This window comes from Saccostrea cucullata, unplaced genomic scaffold (genome assembly GCF_032062105.1).
Source record: "Saccostrea cucullata isolate Sc308-1 unplaced genomic scaffold, CSIRO_AGI_Scuc_v1 ctg245, whole genome shotgun sequence".
In the NCBI taxonomy this organism is placed as follows: domain Eukaryota; kingdom Metazoa; phylum Mollusca; class Bivalvia; order Ostreida; family Ostreidae; genus Saccostrea; species Saccostrea cuccullata.
The window spans coordinates 61,907-87,983 of NW_026924728.1; the positions used below are offsets into that span (position 1 = coordinate 61,907).

The 26,077-nt window shown below is 31.9% G+C and overlaps 1 protein-coding gene across 1 annotated transcript in view; it reads left to right on the forward strand.

Annotated features, from left to right (window-relative positions):
* LOC134267132 (phospholipase D1-like) overlaps positions 1-23,456 on the forward strand; it is a 30,086-nt gene extending 6,630 nt beyond the window's left edge. Inside the window, exons 4-26 of the mRNA XM_062749351.1 lie at positions 834-962; positions 5,168-5,273; positions 5,399-5,464; positions 6,877-6,944; positions 7,223-7,375; positions 8,780-8,929; positions 9,263-9,346; positions 9,510-9,591; positions 9,816-9,929; positions 10,453-10,665; positions 11,082-12,203; positions 12,340-12,389; positions 15,701-15,849; positions 16,150-16,268; positions 16,507-16,620; positions 17,039-17,149; positions 17,427-17,518; positions 18,028-18,191; positions 18,296-18,363; positions 18,523-18,740; positions 18,989-19,103; positions 20,022-23,289; positions 23,324-23,456. Coding sequence (XP_062605335.1) covers positions 834-962; positions 5,168-5,273; positions 5,399-5,464; positions 6,877-6,944; positions 7,223-7,375; positions 8,780-8,929; positions 9,263-9,346; positions 9,510-9,591; positions 9,816-9,929; positions 10,453-10,665; positions 11,082-12,203; positions 12,340-12,389; positions 15,701-15,849; positions 16,150-16,268; positions 16,507-16,620; positions 17,039-17,149; positions 17,427-17,518; positions 18,028-18,191; positions 18,296-18,363; positions 18,523-18,740; positions 18,989-19,103; positions 20,022-20,246 — 3,712 coding nt within the window. The 3' untranslated portion in view covers positions 20,247-23,289; positions 23,324-23,456. The remainder of the gene's footprint in view (positions 1-833; positions 963-5,167; positions 5,274-5,398; positions 5,465-6,876; positions 6,945-7,222; positions 7,376-8,779; positions 8,930-9,262; positions 9,347-9,509; positions 9,592-9,815; positions 9,930-10,452; positions 10,666-11,081; positions 12,204-12,339; positions 12,390-15,700; positions 15,850-16,149; positions 16,269-16,506; positions 16,621-17,038; positions 17,150-17,426; positions 17,519-18,027; positions 18,192-18,295; positions 18,364-18,522; positions 18,741-18,988; positions 19,104-20,021; positions 23,290-23,323) is intronic.
* The last annotated feature ends 2,621 nt before the right edge of the window (positions 23,457-26,077 follow it).

Here is a 26,077-nt window from a genome sequence, read left to right on the forward strand (position 1 = left end):
AAAGGTAATATACTAGTTCTTTTTTAAAAAGAGACTTTTGAATTGATGAGACTTATTAAATGATATTTTGCCTATTGCATTGAAGTTTTGAGTGTTAAAAATCAGATGAGACTTTATCATTTTGTCAGTTTTACATCACCAAAGCAAATATGCTCTTCTTTTAAGTTTAACATAAAATATGAATTTTTAAAAAGTATGGAAATTTTCCTGGTTCAGGTTATACAATTATGTATGTTGTTGCAGTACAAAATTATGCTCCTATAGCAACTGTATAGTCTTTCATGTTCTATTAAACTAGTTCGAGGATGCACTCCTATGCAGTGATGCAAAGGTACAAATGATGCTCTGTGTATTATTTTCTGCTGGATTAATAACCTTCTCTGTTCTGTTGTTGAAGGATCGATGCTGTAATTTCAAGTATCATTGATCAAGTAGTTCAACTGAGGATCAAGAGATTTTTAAAGTGCATCTGTTGCAAAACTTAACCTCAAAATTATTTTTCTGAATTGGAAATCAATTGTCACAAAAAGTTTTTTCTTCTTTTAGCAATGATTATTTGTTTTTGTGTTACGAAAGAAAGAAGTCATCATCATTGCATCATTTGCATGTCATTAAGAATATCAATATCAATTTAAGTGAATAAAACACATTTCATTTGTAGCTCACCTGTTTCATTAAACAGATAATGAAAAACTACTGACTTTCTGCTAACTAGATGACTGGCTATCCAACATAATTTCTTCATAATCATGATCATAGCTAATATTCCTCAAGAATCCTGAATAATTTACATTATAAATGCATTTATCTAATACCTGGTCTGTATATTTTAGGTACTCTATACAAGTCAAACACGGCACATTCCAATGGACAGTGAAGCGTCGCTACAAACACTTTGCCAACTTACATCAGCACTTACGACTGTTCCGAATGAAGCACAAATTTCCCGTCCCAAGCAAGGCGTAAGTAAAGTTTCAGACTACTAACTTCCGAATGAATTTAACACATTTATTTAAAATGCATATTGATAAAATATTGTTTTTGTTTTGTTTTTACATATTTCTTAAAACATTGTATCACCAGAAGAAAAATATTGCTTTATTGTCCTTCAAAATATTATGCGCAGCTTTAATCAGAGGAAAAGTTTTAGCCACAACACAGCTGTAAATAATATTCTCATGTTTGGCCATTTTTGAAATGCTATACATATACAGCTTTAACCATATATGTATATGTATAGCTTATTTACACTAATATGCATAAAATATTTGTGTAATACCGTAAATTATTAAGAAAATATAATATTTCTCATATATTTTTAATTGATTAACTAACCAGAGGAAGTATTAAGTTTATTACTCTTTATTTTGGACCTGGATATTATATATTATAGCAGTAACTTGATCCAAAGAGTCGTATCATGTCGAGTTTACAGGTAAGAATTATCAGATCAAATGAGCCGAGAAACGTCAAGTTTGATATTGTGATCTGTGCCTGTCAACGAGACGTAATAGGGCTTTTCAGATCAAGTTACTGTTATAATGAAAAATTTATTATATACCCTCTTGAATTAGCAAAAAAAATAAAACTTTTGTAAGCAATTTTCCATCTTTAATCCATTAATTAAACAAAGGATTTTTTCAAGGAACTTTTTAATTGGCAAGAAAAAATAACGTCATGTTTCTGTGTACTACCTCATCAGTTTCAGAGAGTGGTGATATGGATTCAGAAAACCACAGTGTGGTGATCCGGAAATTTGGATCACGACGTCACATGATTGTGTACATTTAACAGTAAAATTGAGTGATACACAGTTGGGTATATAATAAAACAGTATTTAATTATATACATTTGTGTATGTGATCTAACATTATGCATGTACAGTAATGTTGAATGGTTAATATATGTGTAGTTATGTATATATAGACTGTATAGGTCACTAGAGGTTTATTTTGTTGATATCTTCTGTTTTCCTAGGTTTCCAAGGTAACTGTTAGGCTAGTGAATTCCCCCACCTTTTGCATCTCACAATATCCAAGAAATGTATAGATTTTAATTTGTTTGTGTTTATTTAAAAAGATTTTGAATTAATTTAAAATTTTGCATTTTACACTTAATTGCATCAATAATTCAAAATTCCAAATTATTTTTCTGTTAGTAACAATATTTTGACTTTGGCACATTATTACCACAGCAGTTGAAAACTTCCTTGAGATTTATCTTTGCAAAAATGATAGCAGAATACCGCAGTTGACATGGAGCACACAAAATTATTGCATGATGACTAAAACTGATAAATCTGTGTAAACAATGAAATATTACACAATGTTTATGCATTAATTAGCTTCATTTTTTTTTAAGCTACAGTGTTATTTTCCTTCTCTTTTTTTGGCATCATAGAAAAATTGGAAATGGATGCCCATGGACATTGATTTAAATTTGATTGATTTTATTTATTTTGGATATAATTTTAATATTCATTTTATATAACAAGAACTTGTCTAAATACATGTACTTGTACATTTCTGCATGCAAACTTCAATCAGTTTTATTATCATGTTTATAATTGATTGATATGTCAAGATTTTCTGTTCCTTCTTCAAACACCCAACACATGCACCACTCTCCCAACAGTTGAGTTCACCTCCTTACTTAATGCTCACTTTTCAAGTCTGACAAAAATTCAGTTAATTTTTTTTATTAACATGATTAATGGTATATTCGAAAAATAAAAAATATGAGTGAATTTTTTTTTTTTAGAATTTAGAATTTCATATCGTTAAACTATTGATTACCTCCAACAAAGACTTTTAAAAAAATATTTTCACTTAACGTGTAAAATCAGCAATGGATATGCAGATACTGTATATACACCTGCCTTTGGAAAGAGATGAACTGGCAGTGTCAGTTTTCAAACAGGTTGCTAAGTGAGAAATTGATATTTTTACAGACGAGTGTAGAATTCATTCCATAAGTTATAATAATATGTGTACATGTTTATGACAATCGTGTTGGGGATAATGAAAGCAGATCTTTTCTCTGAGCCTTGAAATTTGATCATTTATCATGATAAGAGATGAACTATCGGCACTGGAGGTTATAAGGGAACAATAATTTGCACAGGAAGCTTATAAACAACAGATAATGCACTTTGTTGAAGGGTACTTTTAAGGACAGCAAATACAGCCAAAAGAAAAAAAATATAAATAAATATTTCCAAGTTAATTTTGAAATATTGATAGGTTTTGCACCATGTTTATAAAGAAAAATATCTTATGAAAGAGTTCATGATTGAAAAAAAGCAAAATGCATAGTTATTAAATTTTCAAATGTTAACCACAAAAAGATTAAGATATACATAGTAAATAAATATTCTATTGCCTTTTTCAAACAGTGCGTACATAAAGAAATTGATTTTTGAATTCAAAAAATATATGAAAGAATTTATAATTACATCCGATTCTAAGAAAGTTTGAATATCATAATAGTGTAACTAATAGAAAAGCATATTAAATGCTTGTTATATCTGATTTATTGAGAAATCAATGATAGAAAGGTCCAAATCTTTTTAATTGAAAATGATAATAGAACATCAAACTGCTGTATAGAGGAAATTATAACAGATGTAATTATTTTTTACAAAGTTCAGGAGAAAGATATAAATTGTATTCATAATAGACTGAAAACTGAAGTCACAATAGCTGCCCTTATCCTAGGTGTGGAAACAAATTGTGAGAATTGATTATCTTTCAGAAATGCTTTATAATCAGGATTATATTGACTGCAGACTGAATGAACAGTTTTATGGCGATCTATACAAATATTACAAGCATATTTTATACATGGTTCTGAATGACAGACAGAGCTTGAATTTAATCCTTACACAGTTTCAATATAACAACATTTTAATGAACAGCATATGTTATAATAATACCTCGGGAATTTTTTTTCTTTATAAAAATATGTCAGATAAGCCAGCAATTATTTTTTTAATAAGGAGTCCATATAGTGGAATAGTTCTCATGCTATTCACCTTTAGTGGAGTAATCATGGACTTTATATTCACCAGTAGCAATTAGTTCTACTGACTCCTGTGTATCATCCCAGAATTCTCCTTGTTTTATCTAGATTGTGTCATGTCACAATAAGTTAAGTCTACAATAATCAGCCAATAGCAAGTTTATTGTCCCCAAGACAGCAACTATTTCCTCAACTTTGCCTTGGAAAATAGTTGCTGTCTTGAGGGAAGATAATCTTGCTATGATAACTATAGCCAGTAAATACATGTAGTTGTTTAATTTTTACCACTGCAGGAAAATAAGAATGCATGGATTGCAAGTTGAATTCAAATTGTTTTCTAATATGCAAGAACTAGAGGAAATGAGAAATAGAAACAAATTAGTAAATTTGTTACTAAATGATGCAGCCTCAATGAAAATTAGATTTCTCAGGGGAAAACTAATATACAATAAAAGATGTAAAAGATAATTTTCAGTAGATTCAAAAATTGATTATAAGAAGAGTAGGTATTACCATGGTGATGAGAACGAAGCATTTTAATACCGTGTATACCCTGTCACTTTATTCATGCAGTACGTATATAGCATATGTATAAATAGTACGGAGAGTAGAAGCCTCTACCCTTGTTAGCCCTCAGTGTACAGTTGTTTATAGATTTTCTGTCATTCTTACCTTTCATTTTTTTTCTTCAGATCATTTCAGGTTAATATTTTTTTTTCTAATCACTTAATTCATTATCTTTCTGATCAGTAGTTATTGAATTATGATTAAAATGAAGTATCCTTGGTAACACTTAATAGTAAAGTATTATATATAGAGGATTTTATGATGAGCTGTGTTATATGACATCATAAATTATAAAATTGTGTGTCTATGTTTTTAAAAATTTATTAAGATTTATAATAATTTGGCTTCATAAACAGATGAAGAGCATAATAAGAAAAAAAATTTGTCTTTTAAAATAGTGGAATGGTTAGAAATGCATACTGTCTAGTATTTAAAATATTTGAGGACATGTTTTTTTTTTTGAATACATGTACTTACCTGTATGATGTATACAAAACTACCAATACTTCAAATTTTGGAAACATTTTTTTAATACATATAAATTTCACTATGTGTTTATGGGTTTATCTGTTTATTACAGTCACAAAGAAAGGAGGCAGTCTCTCCACGGGACGAGAAAAGTTCCACGGTTTCCCAAAAAACCCGACATAATGGTCCGCACAGAGAAAGACTATGATAAACGAAAGGTACAAGTCTAGTCTCACTACAAAGATTAGAAAAAATTATTTAAAAGATGAGAAAAAATTCACTCCGTGGTTCGAGTACCTTTTCATTTGATTGAATACTTAGCTGGTATGTATACTATTTGCAGCGGCATCTAGAGGACTACCTACAGGCCCTTGTCAGCATCAGTGTGTACAGAAACCATATAGAAACAGTTAGTACATTTACTCACATTAACAATGTAAAATTGTAAACATATAGAAACAGTTAGTACATTTACTCACATCGCAATACAGTTAATAAATTTAAATTTAAAAATGTGTTCGTAATAGAGCGATTATTTTTAATACATTATTTATATCGGATAATTGTAATTATGATTAATGAACTCACGATTATATTTTATGCAGACCTGCATAGCCTCACGCGATTTTAGCAATTAATTTTCATGAATTGTGGTACATATAAATATCACTATGCAAGGGCATAACCAAGTTAAATTTCAAAGTTTAGTAAATATATTTTCAACAGGCATTGTAATTTTAAAAAGTGCTGCGATCCTGTCTCACATAATTACATGTTAAAATTTCTTGTATGAAATAATTTTTTCTTGTGAAATAATATAATTAAATTGTTTTTACAGATTTATGATATGCAACTTAAACCTTTATTCAAATAATTAAAAATCACTTTGTGAATATGCCCTTTAACATTTATGAATCATTACATTATCTGTATTGCATACAAATATACCAGTGTGAAAATTACTTAATATACAGAAGATATATTAATAAAATAGTGAAGAAGACATTAAATTCAAGTTATTGACCCATAGAATATCTGTAAATAATGTTTTATTTGATTAGAGCATATATTTTTTAAAAATCTCTCTCTATGCATACAAATGTCATTTCTAACATTTGACGTCATATTGAAATTATTGCGATCAGTGACTTGTTTATAACTTGTTATGTGGGATTTAACTAACGACGAAACAACACGCTATAGTAAGTTTTTATGTGTTAAGTTTGATGAAATGGTTAAATTAGCAGATAAATTCATTTTGTGGTATTTTAAAGAAATGTTGTGTGACGTATATTGCGTGTGATGTCATAGTCAAAAGGCTCCACCTCCTTTTTGTAACCTTAACTGTCTTTTATTTTTTTCATTGCACTTGTATATGCAGACCTCCCTTGCCTTTTGTTTTTTTACCACTAAATTACTAAATTGAGCAAGAATTTTTACCTGTTTTGTGGTCAAAAAAAACCTGTTTTTATCTTAATATTTGATATATACAAGAATGAATTTTCGCAGGCACACAGTCTCACATAATTACATGAAAAAAGTTCTTGTGAATAAAAAGTGATTTACAGTATATGATGCACAACTAATAGCTTTATGAAAATTATAAAGAATCACGGTATATTGTTAAAATTGGAAAGGATTATCAAACTTTGTCAACTGAAAATTCCACCTTGGGTAAGGTGTGATTACACCTGCAGTGAAAAGGGTAGGCAGGTCTCTCCACAAACAATGTAAGCCACTTCCCTTTTTATCTCATCATGCAGTTTAAAAATCTATATGTACTCATTGTACTGGGTACATAATGATTTCTTACATTTTCAGTTGAAATTTTTCGAGGTGAGCCATTTGTCTTTCATTGACAAGCTTGGCCATAAGAGGAAGGAAGGTGTGTGATGAAATTTCAAGGTCACTGTGACCTTTAATTTAAGTGAAATTTTTTTAAAAAAAAGTCTTTTAAATTTTGAATTTCATAATCCTAAAAATGTAAAAATTTATTGTATCCTGTATATATATAAAAGTGTTAAATCATACTTGTTTTTTTAGAAAATATACTTGATTTTAGCAATCTATAACAAATATAAAATTTGATCAATATTTCATATGTATGTATGTATTATCTGAACATGATTTGTGAAGTACACAGATATTGACATATCTCTGTTTGTAGATGGCTGTTTCTAAAAGATTCCTTCCTGGCCTATGTCCGTCCCAAGGACGGGGTTATCTGTGATGTCATGTTGCTGGATGCTGATTTTTCTGTGGAGAATGGGTTTGGATTAACTGGGGCCAAACATGGACTGCAGATTGTAAATCTTAATAGGTACTCTTCCCCATCTGGGCATGCTCCTCTTTTGGACAGTATTCTTGATTACATGTTAACAGAAAGTAAATATATTTTCAAGAAAATATATAAAATATACTTACAATTACAAATATATACTTTAATTTTTGAATGTGTAAAATTATTAATGAATTTAAACATTTTTATGTGAAAAGTTTTCATCACAAAGTTTCATTGAAAGCTAGAAGTAAAAAGCTATTAAAAAAAAAATGATTTTAAATTTTCATTTAAACTAGAGTGAAAATGAAAGCTTCATTAAAGCTGCTGTAAAACTTGTTAATAATCCCAAGAAATATTCACTGAATTTATGTGACATTTACAGCAACCAATGCCTGTTTTATAGACAATTGAGCTGTGGATTTCAATGATAAAAAATTATATAATGGGTATCAAAAATTATTTGTTTACAACAAAAATTATAACAACTTATGTACTGTTTGCCAAATTTCAACAAATAATATTTGATAATGTAAAGACTTTAAGACACAGAGCAAATTTGATAGACAATTTCGGGAGAAATTAACTGAGTTTAGTGTGAGGAGTTTGACGGAAAAAATCGGTGTTATCTATATCCCTTGGGAATTTGAAAAATGGGTAAGCCTGTTGGATTAAAATAGCTCTTGTTAACAATTAGTTTTAAAATGATTTTGATGAAAATTAATTATCCACTAATTTGATATTGCATATTAAACTAATCTGATATTATATAATATTATTAAAACCCTTAAAAAAATTTACCATAGGATGTAGGGATGGAAACAGCATGTCCATTTTCCAAGAGCAAATATGCATAGATAAAACTTTCTGACATTAAATTTAAAAAAAATATCAGTTGATTGTTTTTTATGTTTTAAAAATATTTTATGGTAGATAGTGCAGAAGCAATTTTTTTGCAAAAAAATGAAAGGTAGACAAGCATCCAGTCAAAGATTAATTAAATGAGTTCAATGACAGGAAGGCCGCACGCCCTGAAGAGTAAAGGGGTTTTCGGGAATTAGACAGAAAGTTAATCAGTTTTTTTCACATTAACATTATTGTCAGATTGATTGACCTTTTGACTTGTTTCTATTTGATTTGAAAAAACACCTTTCAGAAGGAAGACAATTTGAAATCACTGGATGTTGCCATTTAAAAGTATACTAAGGGTCATACCCAAAAATGAGGTCTAAAAACAATCAGAAATTGGATAAAAAATGTTACGGATATGTGTTTTAATCAAAAGAGATTAATAACTAAAATCATAAAGACTATCATTGAAAAGCGTCTTTTTGCTTCTTTCCGAGCACAGAGGACATTATTTATGAACAGCCCTCGTATATTATAATAGGTTAACAAATCAAAGCATGCTACTTACACGTAAGTGAGGTTCTGGTTTATTTGCAGATGTCTGTTGGCTAAGTGTTGGACAGGACGGAAGGCTGACGAGTGGCAGGCAGCCATTGAGGACGTTGCTAAGACCACTGGGAAGGATTATGCTAGGGTGTCTAGGTTCGAAGCTTTCGCTCCGATACGGGAAAAAAGTTATGCTCAATGGTGAGTTTTTTTACTTTTATGATATAGGAGGCAAAATTATATGATTATTTAGAAAGTGGAAAAAAAGTTTCTTACAAGAATATTGTATAAAAAATTTATATCCTTAATTTTATGTGATTATTTTATTTTTAAATCACTACAACTGTATAGCCATTGTGAATACTTGTAGAAGATTTAAATTTTATAGTTGCATCTTTGTCAAGTAAGATGGTAAATACTTAGGGCATGCATCTTAAATTTCATGAGAGCAGTACATGTACACGTATTTGAAGTTCTCTCTATTTCTCTGTGTATTTTATTGGCTAGCCACTGACATTATTAATCCAATTGTAGGTTTATAGATGGGGATTCCTATTTCTCGGCAGTTGCAGATGCACTAGAGGAGGCCAAAGAGGAAATTTTCATTTCAGATTGGTGGTATGTAAAAAGCATGTTAACATAAATTAAAACGGTCAAATTAGATTTCATGATTAAAATTTTTGTACAATATATTTGTCTATGTATTACATGTATTGAACTGCAAAAGTACATTTGTACATGTTTGTACTAAAAAATGACAGTTTGAATGATTCCTTTGCAGGCTCAGTCCAGAGATATACATGAAAAGACCCATCACAGAGGGAAACAAATGGCGCCTAGATAGCATATTACGAAGAAAAGCGGTGAGGGCTATTCACTTTAATAACAACTTATGTATCATTTTATAACAAAAGACAAATGATTTTGAGGGTTATGGATAATACGTTATTTATGCTGAATCTTTTCTTGACTTGGGATATATTCTGATGCAATCATTTATGATCAAGCCATGAAAACTTCAACCATTTCTGGAAGAAAGTTGAGAAAATGAAATAAAGAGCTCTTTATTAGTTTTCTTTTTTTTTAGTTAAGTGGAGTGAAGATCTTTGTGCTGTTGTACAAGGAGATGACGATCGCTGTCAACTTGTCTAGTTCCTACAGTAAACACACACTGGTCAACCTGTGTCCAGAGAACATCAAGGTAACAGTAAACACACACTGGTCAACCTGTGTCCAGAGAATATAAAGGTAACAGTAAACACACACTGGTCAACCTGTGTCCAGAGAACATCAAGGTAACAGTAAACACACACTGGTCAACCTGTGTCCAGAGAACATCAAGGTAAACAATGGAGTTTGTTACAGTTTGTAAAGATGCAGCTGTCATTTTTATGGATAAATATGTACTGAATACTGCTAGTAAAAGTTATTGATCTTTAATTTATATACATGTACAAGTAGCCTAATTTTCTGATGTTATGAATTTGCATGAAGAAACCAATAGCATTTATTCCTGATATCATGTGTTCATAATAGATTCCTGATGGAAGTTTCATATCAATCACAACATACTGAAAATAATACACATGTATGTGATTTTACTCCTCTGTCAATATATGAAGTATGTGTATTCATACATTGATTGTTAAAATTTCAAAAATTCTTGTAAAAATTAAAAGAGGTTAAGAAACCATGAACAGTATATAATTAAAATACATTTTCAGGTACTCCGTCACCCGGACCATGGAGCAGGGGGTGTCCTGCTGTGGGCCCACCATGAGAAGATTGTGGCGATCGACCAGAAGGTGGCCTTCCTGGGGGGTCTGGATCTGTGTTACGGACGCTGGGACAACCACACCCACCCCCTCACAGATTTAGGGAGTATAACATATGATGTCACCAACCAGAATGTGATGGAGAAACAGGACAGCTTACCTGTAATTAAGGCATTTTATCATGCATTTATTTTCAAATAATTCTAAAATTTTGATTTGAGGTCATGAGGAACGGTAGGAACCAGTGCATTAAGTAGTTTTGTGGGTTTATTTAAATATACTAGTCAGATATATATTCTGTTGGATTTGACCTTTAAATTTGGGAAAGTACAGAAGTTGAATATTAGAAATATTTTGAATTTTCATAAGATCAAATTAATCCCAAGAAAAGTGTATGGATTAGTGAAGCATAAACTTTTTTTTTATACATTGTTATCTCACAAATTATATTCAAATTTATTGACATCTGAATGAATGGGGCTCCACTATTTTCATTATATGTGACTTTGAATATTTAAATTTTGAAGTCAAGATGCTGGAATGTTCAAGCATGAAGGTTATATTTGAAATATTTTTAGGTATCTGAAGCAGATGACCATGTATTTGCCCAGAAAAGTAATGTAAATGTGAAGTCAGAGGACATTATAGAGGATCTCAACGGCATTACCTTAAATATAACTCCACCAAGTCCTAAACTGGGAAAATCTGACAGTGACCCGGAATGTGTGTGTGGTCGAGATAGGACAGGCACTAATGATAGTGACAAAAGTTACGACAATCAGTCACTAGAGGCAGAGGATACAGAGAATCTGATTGGTTCAGGATCTCACAATCAGACTGTTGTTACGGCAACGGTGCACTCTGACCCTGCAGCTAGTGAAACAAAGCCTTGTGAAAAAAGCTCTGCAGACAGGAACAGTACCTTAGAGGCATCATCAAAAAGAGACAGTGGTGTAGAGGAAAAGGAGGAATCGGATACTGAATCAGTGAAAGACAAAAAATTTATATCCCAATTTTATGTGAAATTTTTAAATCCCACAACAGAGCACGCAGAGAAGTACATGGAGAGAGAGTCAGATGAAGACTACCCTGTGATCAGTGAAGATTCGGATAATGTGTACACTATGAGTGCCAAAGATGTCACAGAGGCATTACATCGAAAAAGTGGGAAGAGTTTTAGAGGGAAAGACGAGAAGGCTCGAGTGCATTTCTCTGGTGATGGTGCTGGAAGAGATTCTGAGGCTATATTTGATTCCGCGGAAAAAGATGATAATGAAGGTGTAGAGATTAAAGGATATCATAAACTTAACAGTGAAAATCAGAGTAGTTTTAGAGAAAATAACAGGGCAGCGAGTGATTCTCACTTAACTAGTCAAATTGTGCGTAGTCCTAGTGCCAGAGAAAGCAAGTCTGAATCTACACAAGAGACTGCTGACCAGGACAAGGGAACAAAGAAAGAGAGCTGGGCCCTGAGGAAGTTACGCCGGACACTAAGTCATGGCCACGAGCGGAATAACAACCTAAATATCAACACGGGGGAACAAACGGAGGATAGCGGGCCGCATTCACCGACAGCGTTAAATCGGTGGAAACTAGTCCTGAATGTCCAGAAGTTCCAGTCAGCGGTCAAACAACAACAACAGGAACCGGTCCCCTTCCCCAAGGAAAAGAAACCCCTCACACCGAAGATTAGTAAGCTGGTGGGTATTGTAACCTTATAAAACACTAAAATGTAAAATTGTATTGAGTAGAAATGGTTGTATGTATTCTGCATTTGTCAGTATTAATTACATGTGTATATATTTACCTACATGTATCTTTAAATGTATATTTCAGTTCCATTTGGATAGATCCAGTAGAGACAGTTCAGTTGACCTAAAAGACAGGTCAGTTAAATATACAAGCAATTCATCTTTATAGTAATTGTATTGTTAGTAAAATAATGTTTTTAGGTCACCTGAGTCACCTATTGCTATCTGTTTTCGTTTGTCGTCGTCAATCGGTCGTAAACTTTTGAACATTTTCAGCTTCTTCTCTGCAACCACTGAACCAATTTCAACCAAATTTGGCACAAAGCATCCATGGGTGAAGGGGAACAAAAACACACATGATCCCTGTGGGGCCAGAAAATAAAACCTTTTAAATTAATGCAATCTTTAAAAATCTTCTTCTTTACTCCTGGACATCAAGCAGTCAAACTGTTTGCATGATTATAATCAGCATTGAGTCCTCTACCAAAATTGTGAAATACACCTGGTCAACTTGTGCTGTGGGCTAAAGAATATATAGTGAAAATGCATTATTTCTTTGAAAATCTTCTTCTCTTCCTGGGTATTTAAAATAAACTAACTAAGTTCATAGTTATGATGAGCTGGTAAGAGTGCCTCTACCAAAATTGTATAAATGGCCCCAATTTTCTGTGTTAGGGTGGGGCTCTATTGATTATATAGAAAATACATGAATTCTTTGAAAATCTTTTTCTCTGCTCCTAGGTATTAAATTAATCAACTAAGTGCATAGTTATGATGAGCAAGAGTGCCTCTATCAAAATTGTGAATTTTATGGCCCCAGGGTCAGGGGTTCTGGTGTTATGGCGGGGCTCTATTGATTATTATATAGTGAAAATGCATTATTTCTTTGAAAATCTTCTTCTCTGCTCCTGGATATTATTCAGTTACTTGGCCAGTTCTGAATAAGAAACCGATTCGATGGTGCTACAAATATATTAGGAATTATTTCAAAATCTAAGTGTTTTGTCAAGGTAGTTCGATGACTTGTGGACCATAGCATATTGTTTCATAAAAGTTGGGCCTTCCCTCAAAAAAATTTATTTCGCAAGTTACCATAGGTGTCCATTTTACCAGTTACGAATAAGCCGACTGTGTTCCGGATACCCTGAGATTCAACCACATTCAACCCTAAATTTAAAAATATACGTCACCAGATGTTATCTATTGGCATGGAGAAAAGTTAAATTAATTGCTTACCAATAAATTATTTTTTTCCAAAGGTTTAAGAGAAATTTTGTACTGTGGGCAAAGGAACCAGTGCATTAAGAGTTTTGTGGGCCTCCTTTATGATTATTGAGGCAAAGTCCATGATATATACTCTGGGAGACCTTTAAATAAATGTCAGAAGTTCAAAAAGTAAAATATTTTCACAATGTCACAATTAATCCCAAGAAAAGAATGGATGTGAAAGTATCATTAAATCTTTTTGGTATAGGAGGAATGGGATCCAACAATGTATATATGTTCAAATATTACAAAGAATGGCAGTATCTATGTTTTTCTAGGGACCCAAATATTTAAACCAAAAATAGAAGGTGCACTTTGGCACTGTCAAAGATTCTGTGAAAGACTCATTAAACTCTGTGAAGCCTATATTTAAACTTTTTCAGTGGTATCTGAAGCGGATGAAATGGATACCCCAGAGCAATGTAAATGTGAACAGAGGACGGATGGATGGACAAACAACCCATTACTGTATACCGCTTCTTCCTGTTTTTCAAGCAGGGGTAGAATAAGTCACGTTTAAAAATGAAGAAAACATCGAAGAGTGAATTTATAATAGTGTTTAAAATGGGTATTTGAAACTGGTAAAATAAGAGCACGAAAATATTTCGATATCTTCCAGTGTTCTAAATATTTATTTTTGACAAGTTTTTAGTATATGTTAGAGTACATATCAATACTTTTGATGCCTAGAACATTTTTTTTTTGTGAAAAATTTATGCATCTACAGAGGTTTTTCTGCAGACTTACGCGTCGCGGTGATTCAGATTTGTTGCATTGTAAAAGTATGCAGAGAGTTTCAAACGATAAGAAACCAAACTGAGGGCAAAAAATCAAAACTTCACGTAATTCAAACACTCGTAAATAAGCCTTCTTACCATAATCGATTTATTTTAACACGGTTGAATTTATTAATTAACATTCTTTAAATTACTATTTATTCGGACCTGGCAAAAATCCGGAACTGGCCAAACGACTGTATAAACTAACTAAGTACATAGTTATGATGAGCAAGAGTGCCTCTACCGAAATTGTAAATTTTATGGCCCCAGGGTCAGGGATTCTGGTGTTTATGGCGGGGCTCTTTTGATTATATAGTGAAAATACATGAATTCTCTGAAAATCTTCTTCACAGAGGCATGTACAATAAAAACTAAGTAATAGATATGATGAGCAAGAGTGACTCTACCAAAATTATGAATTTTATGGCCCCAGGGTCAGGGGTTCTGGTGTTAGGGTGGGGCTGTATTGATTATATAGTGGAAATGCTTTATTTCTTTGAAAATCTTCTTCTCTGCTCCTTGGTATTAAATAAACTAACTGTACATAGTTATGATGAGCAAGATGCCTAAACAAAATTGTGAATTTTATCAGGGTAGTTTTGAGTGTTAGGGCAGCGAGCTGATTTTGATTATATAGTGAAAATACATGAATTCTTTTAAAGTCTTCTCTGCTCCAAAGTATTAAATAAACTAACTAAGGACATATTAGTTATGATGAACAAGAATGCCTCTACCAAAATTGTGAATTTTAAAGAGAGTCAGGGGTTCTGGTGTTAGGGCGGGGCTAAGTCATACGATTATATAGTGAAAAAACATTAAATCTTTGAATATTTTCTTCTCTGCTCCTGGGTATTATAGCATATGAACTACCTATATAGTAATGAGCAAGGGCCCTAATCTTCCAGAATTGTGAATTTCAAGGCCCCAGGGTCAGTTGTTCCATGGGGAGGGGGCTATACTTATATACTGAAAAATAACGAATTGTTTGAAATCTGCTCCTTGGTATTAATCAAATACTTTTGAAAAGCTAGGATTCCTTTTCAAAAATTGTGCAATGTGTGGATCTAGGCCTAAGAGTCAAGGGTTCATGTGTGGTAGCGGCTTTACTGATTATTGCTGAATATTACTGATTTGTTGAAATGCATTTTTTGTTCCCCTATCCTGTCTATGGGTATTAAGTAACCAACCTAAGCAACTGCTAAGTGTATGGTTATGATGATCAAAATTGTAAATGCTGTAGCATCTGGCTTAAAACATGGATCAAATTCAATCACTGGAAAGTTGTTGCATAATGCTCAGGTGACCTATAAGGCCCATGGGCCTCTTGTTTCATATATGATAACTCTCTTTCTGTCATCTTTCTATAGATGATCAATTCAGTAAGCACAAATATCTTTTCAGCCTTGAGAAGCCAGCATTGATACAAAGAACCAAGAGTGAGATTGCTATAGATGAACTAGGTCTCAAGGGATCCTCTAAACTCTGGATTGGCAAGGATTACTGTAACAACATACACAAGGACTTTGTGGATCTTAATGCTCCATTTGAAGGTTTGTACTGGGTTTTGGTAATAAATGGAAAATTCACAACAAATAATTATGAAAAAAAAAATTAGAGTTGCATCCCTAAGACTGAAATCTTGCATTAAATAAAAGAAAATAGGCCATTTATACTGGGGTACTTGAACATGCTTTTCTTGTATTACATGTTAATTTACAACCATATCATTTAGCAAAATTAATATTGACATGTAAATGTACAACTATGTCATTTAGCAAATTTAGCAAAATTAATTAATAGTTTGAAACTTGATACAATCTAATGTTTTTCATTTTGAATGCTGATTACAGACTTCATTGATCGATATAAAACTCCACGAATGCCTTGGCATGACATTGGAGCGGTGGTGTATGGGAAGGCAGCTAGAGATGTTTCAAGGCATTTCATTGGTCGATGGAACATAACTAAGGTAAAACAAAAGTGGAATGAATATTTAAAGGTTGCCCAAAATCTTTTTTTTTCAGACATGATTGCAAAGAATGTTAATTGACAACTAGAATCCTCTACATCAAGAGAGCAGGGGCACTTTATGAAGCTTACAACCAGTTGTTAGATCTTGTTGTGTAAAATATAAATCAAATATATTGACATGAAAGAAGCAATTTTTGTAGAAACAATTCAATGACATTTTTACATTATCATTTCAGCAAGAGAAATGTAAGAACAACAAGGATTTTCCTCTGTTGTTGCCCAAGGCTTATGCTCAAGATAATACTCTTCCTCCATCTATAACTGGGTCATGTCAAGAGGTCAAAACACAGGTCAGTAGGTCAAATGAACCTAGGAGTTTACTTCATGTGTCCATTTTGTAAAATCTGTGAGATGGCTCTTAAGGGTCTTATAAATGATCATTGCCTGTACATTTGAATTTACCTGATAAATAATTAAATATTTACAGTGACAGAGCTAATTTACAATATTACTTGGTCTAGGATTATGAACAAGCTAACTTTTTAACTTAGGTTGGTAAAAGAAGTACAGAGTGCTAATTACATGTATACATGTATATTAATCATTATTACATTAGGTTGAAATCAATTCTAGAATACAAATAATAAATAATGGTACCAAGTGAACATAATTTGTAGAAATGTGTATTTGCTTTCTGAATGCATATTAAAAAAAAATTACTGATGTGAACATCTCACTGTTCCTATTTGATGTGACCATATTTTTCAGATTTTGCGGAGTTTAAGTGGTTGGTCAGGTGGCATTAAAACTACTGAGTGTTCTATACAGACTGCTTATCTACATTGTATTGAGAGTGCCAAACATTACATTTACATTGAGGTACGTTATGATCTACATTGTATCGAGAGTGCCAAACATTACATTTACATCTATGTATGTAATAATCAAATCGTATTGAGAGTGCCAAACATTACATTTACATCGATGTGTACATTGTATCGAGAATGACAAACATTACTTAAGGGCATGTTAATTAAAAATTACACTGGATTACCAAATATTTACAGAGTTTACATACATGTATATTTAAATGTTCAATACATGTGACATATGCATAGATGAATGTATGTTTCAATTTGCTCTATTTGTGTTGCAGAATCAATTCTTCATAACTCGAGTTAGAGATAAATCTGTGATTAAAAATAAAATTGGAGATGCCTTGTTCAACAGGATTATCAGAGCTCACAGGTATGTATAAATAAATCAGGTCAAATTAGAGTCAAACAGAAAATTAAATGTACTGTAGCATAAAGATTTTTTCCACATGGTATTAATTTACGCTATGTATGCGGTTACAAATTTTCCGCGGAAATTTGTCCAAGTGTATTTAATATAAATGTAAGGCATATAGTGACAGTCTAAGAAATCTGCGTATTTTTCTACCCGCGGATTAAACAGAAATTGAGATTCCGCGGTATTATGACCCCGTGGAAAAAAGTACGTCTACAATATTTTAGAATAAAGATTTAGAGGAAGATTAAAATACAGAAGATCCTCAATAATCTGCCAGAAATCCAGACTATTCAACTTTTTCAACAAAATTTGTTATTGACTTTATTTTAAAACAGTTAAATCTTACAATTCATCATATTAGAAGCATCCAGATTAACAGTGCTTGACTGTATCTTTTTCTTTAAATTATATATACATGAAAGAAAATAAACAAGTTATTTTAGATTTTATGTTTTATTTTCAAGGAATGGAGAAAATTTCCGTGTGTATGTGGTCATGCCATTACTTCCGGCCTTTGAGGGGGACATAGGGGGAGATGGGGGGTACACCATCAGGACGGTCACACATTATACCTACACTTCTATCTCCAAAGGACCCTATTCTCTCTGGGAGAGGCTCTCAAAGGAAGGTCAGACAGGAGGGAATTTAATCTTATCTCTATTTCATAATTGTTGAAAAAATTGTATATTAATATAGATGTAATGGTGTTTAAGTTCCCTCAATTTATTTCAGTTCTTGATCCCCTGAAGTACATAGTATTCTGTGGATTACGAAATTATGATGAGCTCTCCTCCAAACCGGTTTGTGTGACTACTGTACATCAAAGTCATTAAATAAAAATAGCATTTCATAGGATGAGGCGCAATGTATTGTTAACCCAGAACTATGTTTTACCGTATAAAGTATTTAAATTGACATACTGCATCATAGAATTTTCCTGACATTAACCCTCTTTGTAGGTATCGGAGTTGGTGTATGTCCACAGTAAGCTTTTTATCGCTGACGATGATACCGTCATTATTGGCTCCGCCAACATCAACGACCGCAGTCTCCTTGGAGACAGGGACAGCGAGATTGCTGTCATGGTGCAGGATATCCACAAAAAGGAGACAAAGTTCGCGGGCATTCCTCACCTGGTTGGGAGGTTCGCTACCTCGCTACGGAAATCTCTCTTCAGGTGAATTGAATTTCCATGAAAAGCTTTTATATACATGTGTGTTTATAGAAATATGTCTTCATTTGAAGGCACCTATTTATTAGAAAATTAATTTTATATTCTTTCTTTATAATTACAACACTTGATTCCATTTAAGTTGATTTGACTTGTTCTATATATGACCTTATGTGTATAAAGTAAGCATATAATATTCAGTGTAAGTTCCTTGATTTGATGCATGTTTTAAGTCTCTTTTATTATTTTTGCAGTGAACATATGGGTATCCCTGAAGGTGACCCTGTCCTAGACGACCCGGTCTGTGATTCGTTCTATAAATCTGTGTTCCTCAGACGTGCCACGGTCAATACAAGTGTCTTCCAAAAGGTTCACATTTTATACAGATTTTATTTTTTTAGGGAGAGAGCTAAAATAGGCTTTTCCTGATGCCCAATCCCATTCACTTTTAATCGTGGATAAAATTTTGCATAAATAAATACAGATTTTATTTTTAAAGAAACTTATTTTTTATCCAGAACAAGGTAAAATCTAAAAATAAAAACATAAATCTTTTCTTTGAAACTTTTGTACTGAAATTCTAATTTCGAGGATTACGTCATGATTAAAACGAGTTTTTAGGCTAGGAAATTGCCCCCCTTATATAGAGGAGTTTCTGTTCATTTTCTTTAGTATATGGATATATCACATGAATATCTAGATCAAGTTCTGTTTTGGGTACGATTGCACCATTTTTGACGGAGTTATGCCCCTTGGACTTAAAAAAATTCCAATTATTTGCAGTTTCCGTTCATTTTCTTTGCAACCATCGCACATTCTGTGAAATTTATGTACAGACATATCACATAAAATAAGTTTGAAAAGCACCATTTTTGTCAGTTATGCCCCTTGAAAAAAAAATTATTTGATTATGGAAATGAAATTTTATGTACAAATATATCAGATGAATATCTAGGTCAGAAATGTGCCATTTTTTTTTGAAAAATTCCAATTATTTGCAGTTTCTGTTCATTTTCTTCACAACCGTTGCACATATTGAAATGAAATTTGGTATACAGATATATGACATGAATATTTAGGTCAAGTTTTGTTTTGGGTACGATTGCACCATTTTTGACAGTGTTATGCCCTTTTGGAATTGGAAAAATTCTAATTTGGGGGGAGGGGGGCATAAGTGTTTTACAAACATCTCTTGTTTCCAAAGTTTTATTGTTAAAAAATAATTGAAAAGTCTTTCATTATTTAAAAAGTTTGATTATGGTAATTATAAATTTTTTCTGTTTGCAGGTGTTCAATTGTATCCCATCTGATTTGGTTTTGAGCTTTACTGAACTGAATCAACTAAGCTCAGAGAAAACTCTGGCTGAAACTAATCCAGAACAGGCACGTAACGAACTGAAAAAGATCCAAGGCCATGTCGTGCTCTTGCCATTACACTTTATGGAACATGAAAGTAGTCTTATACCCTCAGTGGGAATGGAAATGTTTTTGCCTGTGGATGTCTGGATTTAAATGCAATTTTTTCATGTTGATGTGTGGATTTAAAGGCATTTTTTCTTTGCCTTTTTGTCTGTGTGAAAATGTTCTTGTGTGTGCAGCTGAAGAAAATATGCAGTTCAGTGCATATAATGCATCAAGCCTTACTACTGCAAATCAAAATGTAGCAAAAGATGGATTGTTAGCATGGCAACTAAATACCCATATAAATATCTAGTCAACATTTGAGTAGGGACCTGCAGGTGCCCTATAGTATTCATAATGTCAGTTTGCCTGTCTGTATTTTTTTCTTCTTATCATTTTGATCTGATAACTTGAGTGCATGAGCCTCTCAAGTTTTTCATCAACAGCACCTTCAGATTTTGAGTTCTCTTAGTCAAAAGTTGGTCTACAGTAGATATGGCCATAACACCCTCTTATCTTTAATGCAACTTTAAATGGTCAAAACCCATTATTTCTAAACATGTTGGACCAAAGAAAAAAAACTCAGATTTCTGAAGGTTCGTTAAAATAATGAACATATAGACAATGCGGTTTGGACTTCCAAGTCTGATATATCCATGATATAAAAGAGTTCAACTTTTGAAATGCACATGTACTGAAATTCAAGTGTATTTACAAGCTAAATAAAGAAAACCAAGTACATTTTTAATGACTTGCACAATAGTCAAGCTCAAAGCTATTGATATGACAATTCTTTTGCATTAAGATATTTTGTAACTTAGAGATTTCATTTTTTTTTTCATACATGTAGATTGGGAGAATGTCTTGGGAAAGACTCATGTAGATTTGAGTGCTTCATAGTCATGGGTTAAACTCAGAGATTAATATAATTTATTATATGACTTTGCCAGGTTTTAATTTAATTTTTTTCCCAGTGAAATATGAATTATTTGAAATTTTTAAAAATAAAAAAAAATCCTTATGTTCAAATTTTTGTCTCGATGCAGTTGATATTTTCTCTGTAGTTGCTCTATATTGACATCATGTGACTATGCACTCTGCTATGTTCAATCATTCTGCTTTGAACATTGTTAGTTTTCAAGTTATCTATTTATTGCCTTGTGCTTCAGTGTGCTTTATTTAATTTATTCATCACTGAACAGCAGGGTAGACAAAAATTAAAACTCTTATGTACACAGAGGTGATTTTTTTTAACTGTATATATGAAGTATTTGCAAATTGACTATGCATTATTTATTCTTATGATAAGATTTCTCAGGTAGTTTGAAAGTTATATTTATCAAAATATAGATACTGAATGTGGTGTATAACTTGCAAATATTTTTGTAATTTTATTATAAGTACTTTTATGTTTTATGACACACTTTTAAAGGTTATTGTTATCTGTTGAAGCCCCAAAGTTGATCGATTGTTATAAAAGTTGTTAATGATATAAGTCCACTTTTTCTTCTCCAAAACAGATTTGAGATTTGCACATGCAAAAATCCAGGAAATCTTAAGAATAATTTGTCCCTCAACACAACATAAGTTTTGAATTTTTAAATGCAATCAAACCTTGTTAGGACAGAACACTTGTGTTTCCTAGTAATTTTTCTTGATTAGATAAGCATCCAGTTTACTGAAACGTGTCAACTGGTAGATCTAAATAAATATAAATTCTGTTTCCTGCAAATCTTTCTAGAAGATAAGGCCCTCAGATTTTTTTTTATTTAGATTTTTGAGTCTTTTTGAAAAGTTAAACCCCCCCCCCAAAAAAAAAGAATTAACACAGCAGGTCTAGATTTATGTACAGGATATAATTACTAATTGTGACAACATTCCATTAACATAGAGGCTTTTTTATAACATCTGATTCAATAGACTTTTATTTTCTTTAACTCCATTATTAATTTTTTAGATTTTTATCTGAGAACTAATAAAGGTTTACAGTAGACATAATTCTTCATGCTGGGATTCATTTGGCTTTGAAGTTGTTGTTATTGTTGACAATACACAAGTTACAGGTGGAGACAAATCCTGGTCTTGAAGACTATTTTTCAAGACCACATCATCAGGGCAGTGTCTTACATTCCTACAATTTTTTTTTTATTGGTATTTATAAATAATGTAATTGTAGTATATGTAGTAACTCATATTTCTATTTATCACTAATTAGGTATAATGTCTGATATACTTATATGCCTAAAGTGTAGGTGTATTTTATCAACCTTTTTATGGGGTCAAGGTCAGGGCAATATAAATAGCCATTAATAGCTGTTGGTGCATAAAGTTGTTTGATTGTTTATGAGAACCACTTGCCGAAGTTACAGCCAGTCTTAATGGGCAGTGCATAATAAGGGCTACACTAAATTAAGTCCAGCTTAAATTGCTCTGTCCATGTAAAAATCAAAATGTAGAATTGAGGTAGATTACAAATCCCAGATGACATTTGCATCCTTAGAAACAATTTTGCAAATCTCAAATGAATTTTATCTTAAATTTATTGCCCTTTCGCTGTCACACATTTTGATGAAAACTAATTTTTAGAAAAAATTTTTGAAAAATTATCGTACTAGTGAAATTTCTGTTGAAAAGTCCAAGATCAGAGATGAATTTGTTTGTTTCTATATGTGTTATGAATATTTAATAATTATTGGAGTCAGGGTAATTAAGCATGTATATAAATTTCATTGAAAGCAGAATGCTGGAATTGTGTCGTTTTCATCTCTATTTCTTGCAGAATTTTCAAGCTCTTTACACATTGGTGTAGCAAATTCTGAATGCCAAAAATTTGCATGTAGTCATGTATTTATTGATATTTTACATGTCATGTATTTCTTTTCTTGATCATCATCATCGAATGAACTGTAAATGAGCAAGATTGCAAGGCTTGATTCTGTTTTTACATGGTATGTACAATGAGGTTAATGTACAGTGTATTTTTCATGAAGACATTTGAATCATAATGTATTAATTTAGATACATGTATATTATACCAATACTCTTTCTCAGTATTTTTTGAAAGGATTATGACAACAGTTAAGAATGTTTAGTCTGAAATTATATTCTTCTTTTGAATATTCATAGAAAAACGACAAGAGAGAGGCATCATGCTGTATATATAAATATAATTATATACATGATGTAAGTATGCAGTTTGCTCAAGTTTTTCATGTGCCATTCCACAAAGTGACCAAGGTACAAAGTCAGGTTCATTGTACAGTACATGAATGTTAAAATACAGAAATATAAGACTTACTAGTGTAAGATTGTACATCTCTAGCTACATACCGTTACATGTAATTGTATTAACAAAACTACAGAAAATATACAAGAGAGTTAGTAAAAATTGTTCATATTTTTATCTCAAAAACCAGTCACTTATTTTTTTTTTTTTGGTCGCTTTAAATTTGTAAAAGTTTATATTTACTTTTTAATAAAAATGAATTACTGGGATGAATTTTTTCTCGAATTTCTTTTTTCATTGAAATGCAAACATTTAAAGAAAGAGTCAAATTTTAGGTGACTGGAATTAAGTCATCAAACATTCTGTATGATTATAATTTTTTTCTTTACAGTACCATTAGATAAAATCTGTATCGCATACAGTGTTTTCAATGGTGCATGGCACCACCAACATGCCTTGATACAAATAGTTTGTTTTCTTTATTAATTTAATAAGTTGATTACAACACATACCTGCATGTCCATTTTTTCCCCTTAAAATGATAATGGAGTGTAAAATAAAGTGTGTCATGTGAGTCTCCACTATAATACAAGGAAAAGGAAATCAATGACATGTGATATATATTTCTCACTTTTCCTACTTTGAGGTTTGGCTCAACCCAAAACTTGTCAAAGTACAGTAAAACTTGTTTAATCCGGACGTCACTGAAATAAGCCGGTTCCAAAGAAATAAGATGGTTGAAACAACATTCTGGATCATGCAAAATTTAAAAAGTTGAGTTCAAGTCAAGGTATTTAAATTTGACATTGTATTAGTCCAGATTTTTGATTATGCAACATCTGGAATAGACAAGTTTCACTGTAGATATGGGACGAGAAAAGAAATAAGCCGACACTGTAATACAGTAAACCTCATTTAGGACGAACATGGATATTGCGAATTCACGGATATATAGCGCGGTTATCTTAGGTCCCCAGCTTTAAAAATTTAACGAATTCCTTAAACGGATATAACAAATTACAGAATGTAACGAAGTAATTTCATACGTCCCAGTGACTTCTCTATAACCAATTAAGTTTTACTGTACAATGCAAGACTTATAATACAATGCAAGACTTTCTTATTGTCTTTCTGTTGATCTCGTTTTCATATGTTGACAGTCATTTTTAGAAGAACATATCATTGTTAGTTTACACAACTTATTTTTTTTTTTCTCTATATTTCAGCCATGTAATAAAGCATATGCATTTTTACCTTTCATTCTTAGGATTTATTAACTTAAGTCAATTAACACAATTGTATGTCCTGTGTGTAATGTGTTATGAGGTAATTATGAATGCCATCATTTAAAATTTCATCACAAAATGATATCATGTTCTAAGAATATTGGTTATTGCTGTAGTTTTCTTATGATTATGATAAATGGCTTGTATTCATTTGTATTTCAACAGGGCATAACATTTTAACGAAAATTTCCATTGACAAATAAATTTACTTCTTGAAAACTCATGTTCTTTTTCTTAGAATTTTCAAATTAAAGAGCATTACATTTTGTATCCAGTGAAAAGGGATATTTGGATGTTTGTATGATGGCCTCTGTGTAAATACCATGTCAATGAAAAATCTTCCGACTCTGGGTGATTGAAAGACACATCTCGATCTGACTGGAAGGGTTTGAACCTTGTGTAAGACTGGAATTGTTACAAAAGTTTTTCAGTTTACACTGAGGTTTTAACTTTGCCCAATGGTAACTCACCTGGACAAGGTCAACAGCAGAAAGTATGAAATTTATTTTTTGCCTTATACACTTTAAAAGATCACATATATATGATGAGAAGGATATCTTATCAATGACACAGGGTGATTTCAAAATTGGTATTAAATACAAAAAGTATCATGTGAGATGGGTATCTGCATGGTCTATAATTTCTTTAAATTAATAACCAAAAATAAATTTATATAAAACATTCTTCCATAAAAATTGTCTGTTGTCGTAAAGTTTGTGTTAGACATACATTAGAATAACAAACATTGGGATATTTACCAAAGACAAGACCTACAAGAAGTACATTCCTTTACAAAGGTCAAGAATGACAAGAGCAAGTTAAATGCAAGTCTGGTATAAGACCTGCAGCATTTTGTGTCCTACCAATGTTTGGATTTTGACACAGTCCAGTGGTAGAGCACATACTTGTTTTTCATACGTTGAACTTATCCAAGTTCCATCCTTAGAGAACAATCAATTGAGCTAATTATAGCAAAAAAAGGGTGGAGATCTTAGATTTCCTTGATAAATTTCACAAATGACCCCATTATGCTTGCATCTGTGTTTTAAAACTATAAGAGTAACATGAGGTCCCATGGCATGTCTAATTAGTTAGTTCCTGCAAATGTGCATGAGATGAAATGTGACATTGACATTAAACCAAAATTTATACCAATATTAGTTAACTTTGAAGTCGCATTCAAAGCAATAATTAAAATAAGATGTGCGTTTGTTCTGCTCGCATACACACTAACATCAAACAACATCCCATTGAGGGTCACATCAAAGGTCAAATTCTATCAACCAATCAAATTGTCGACTGCAAAGTCATTGTATATTTTTTATGTGAATAAGTTTAGAGTTGTTCTAAATTTGATCTCTGACATAACCCTCTATGCGATGTTGTTAGATGTTAGTGTAGTGAAATTGCATTTAAAGAATATCCAGATG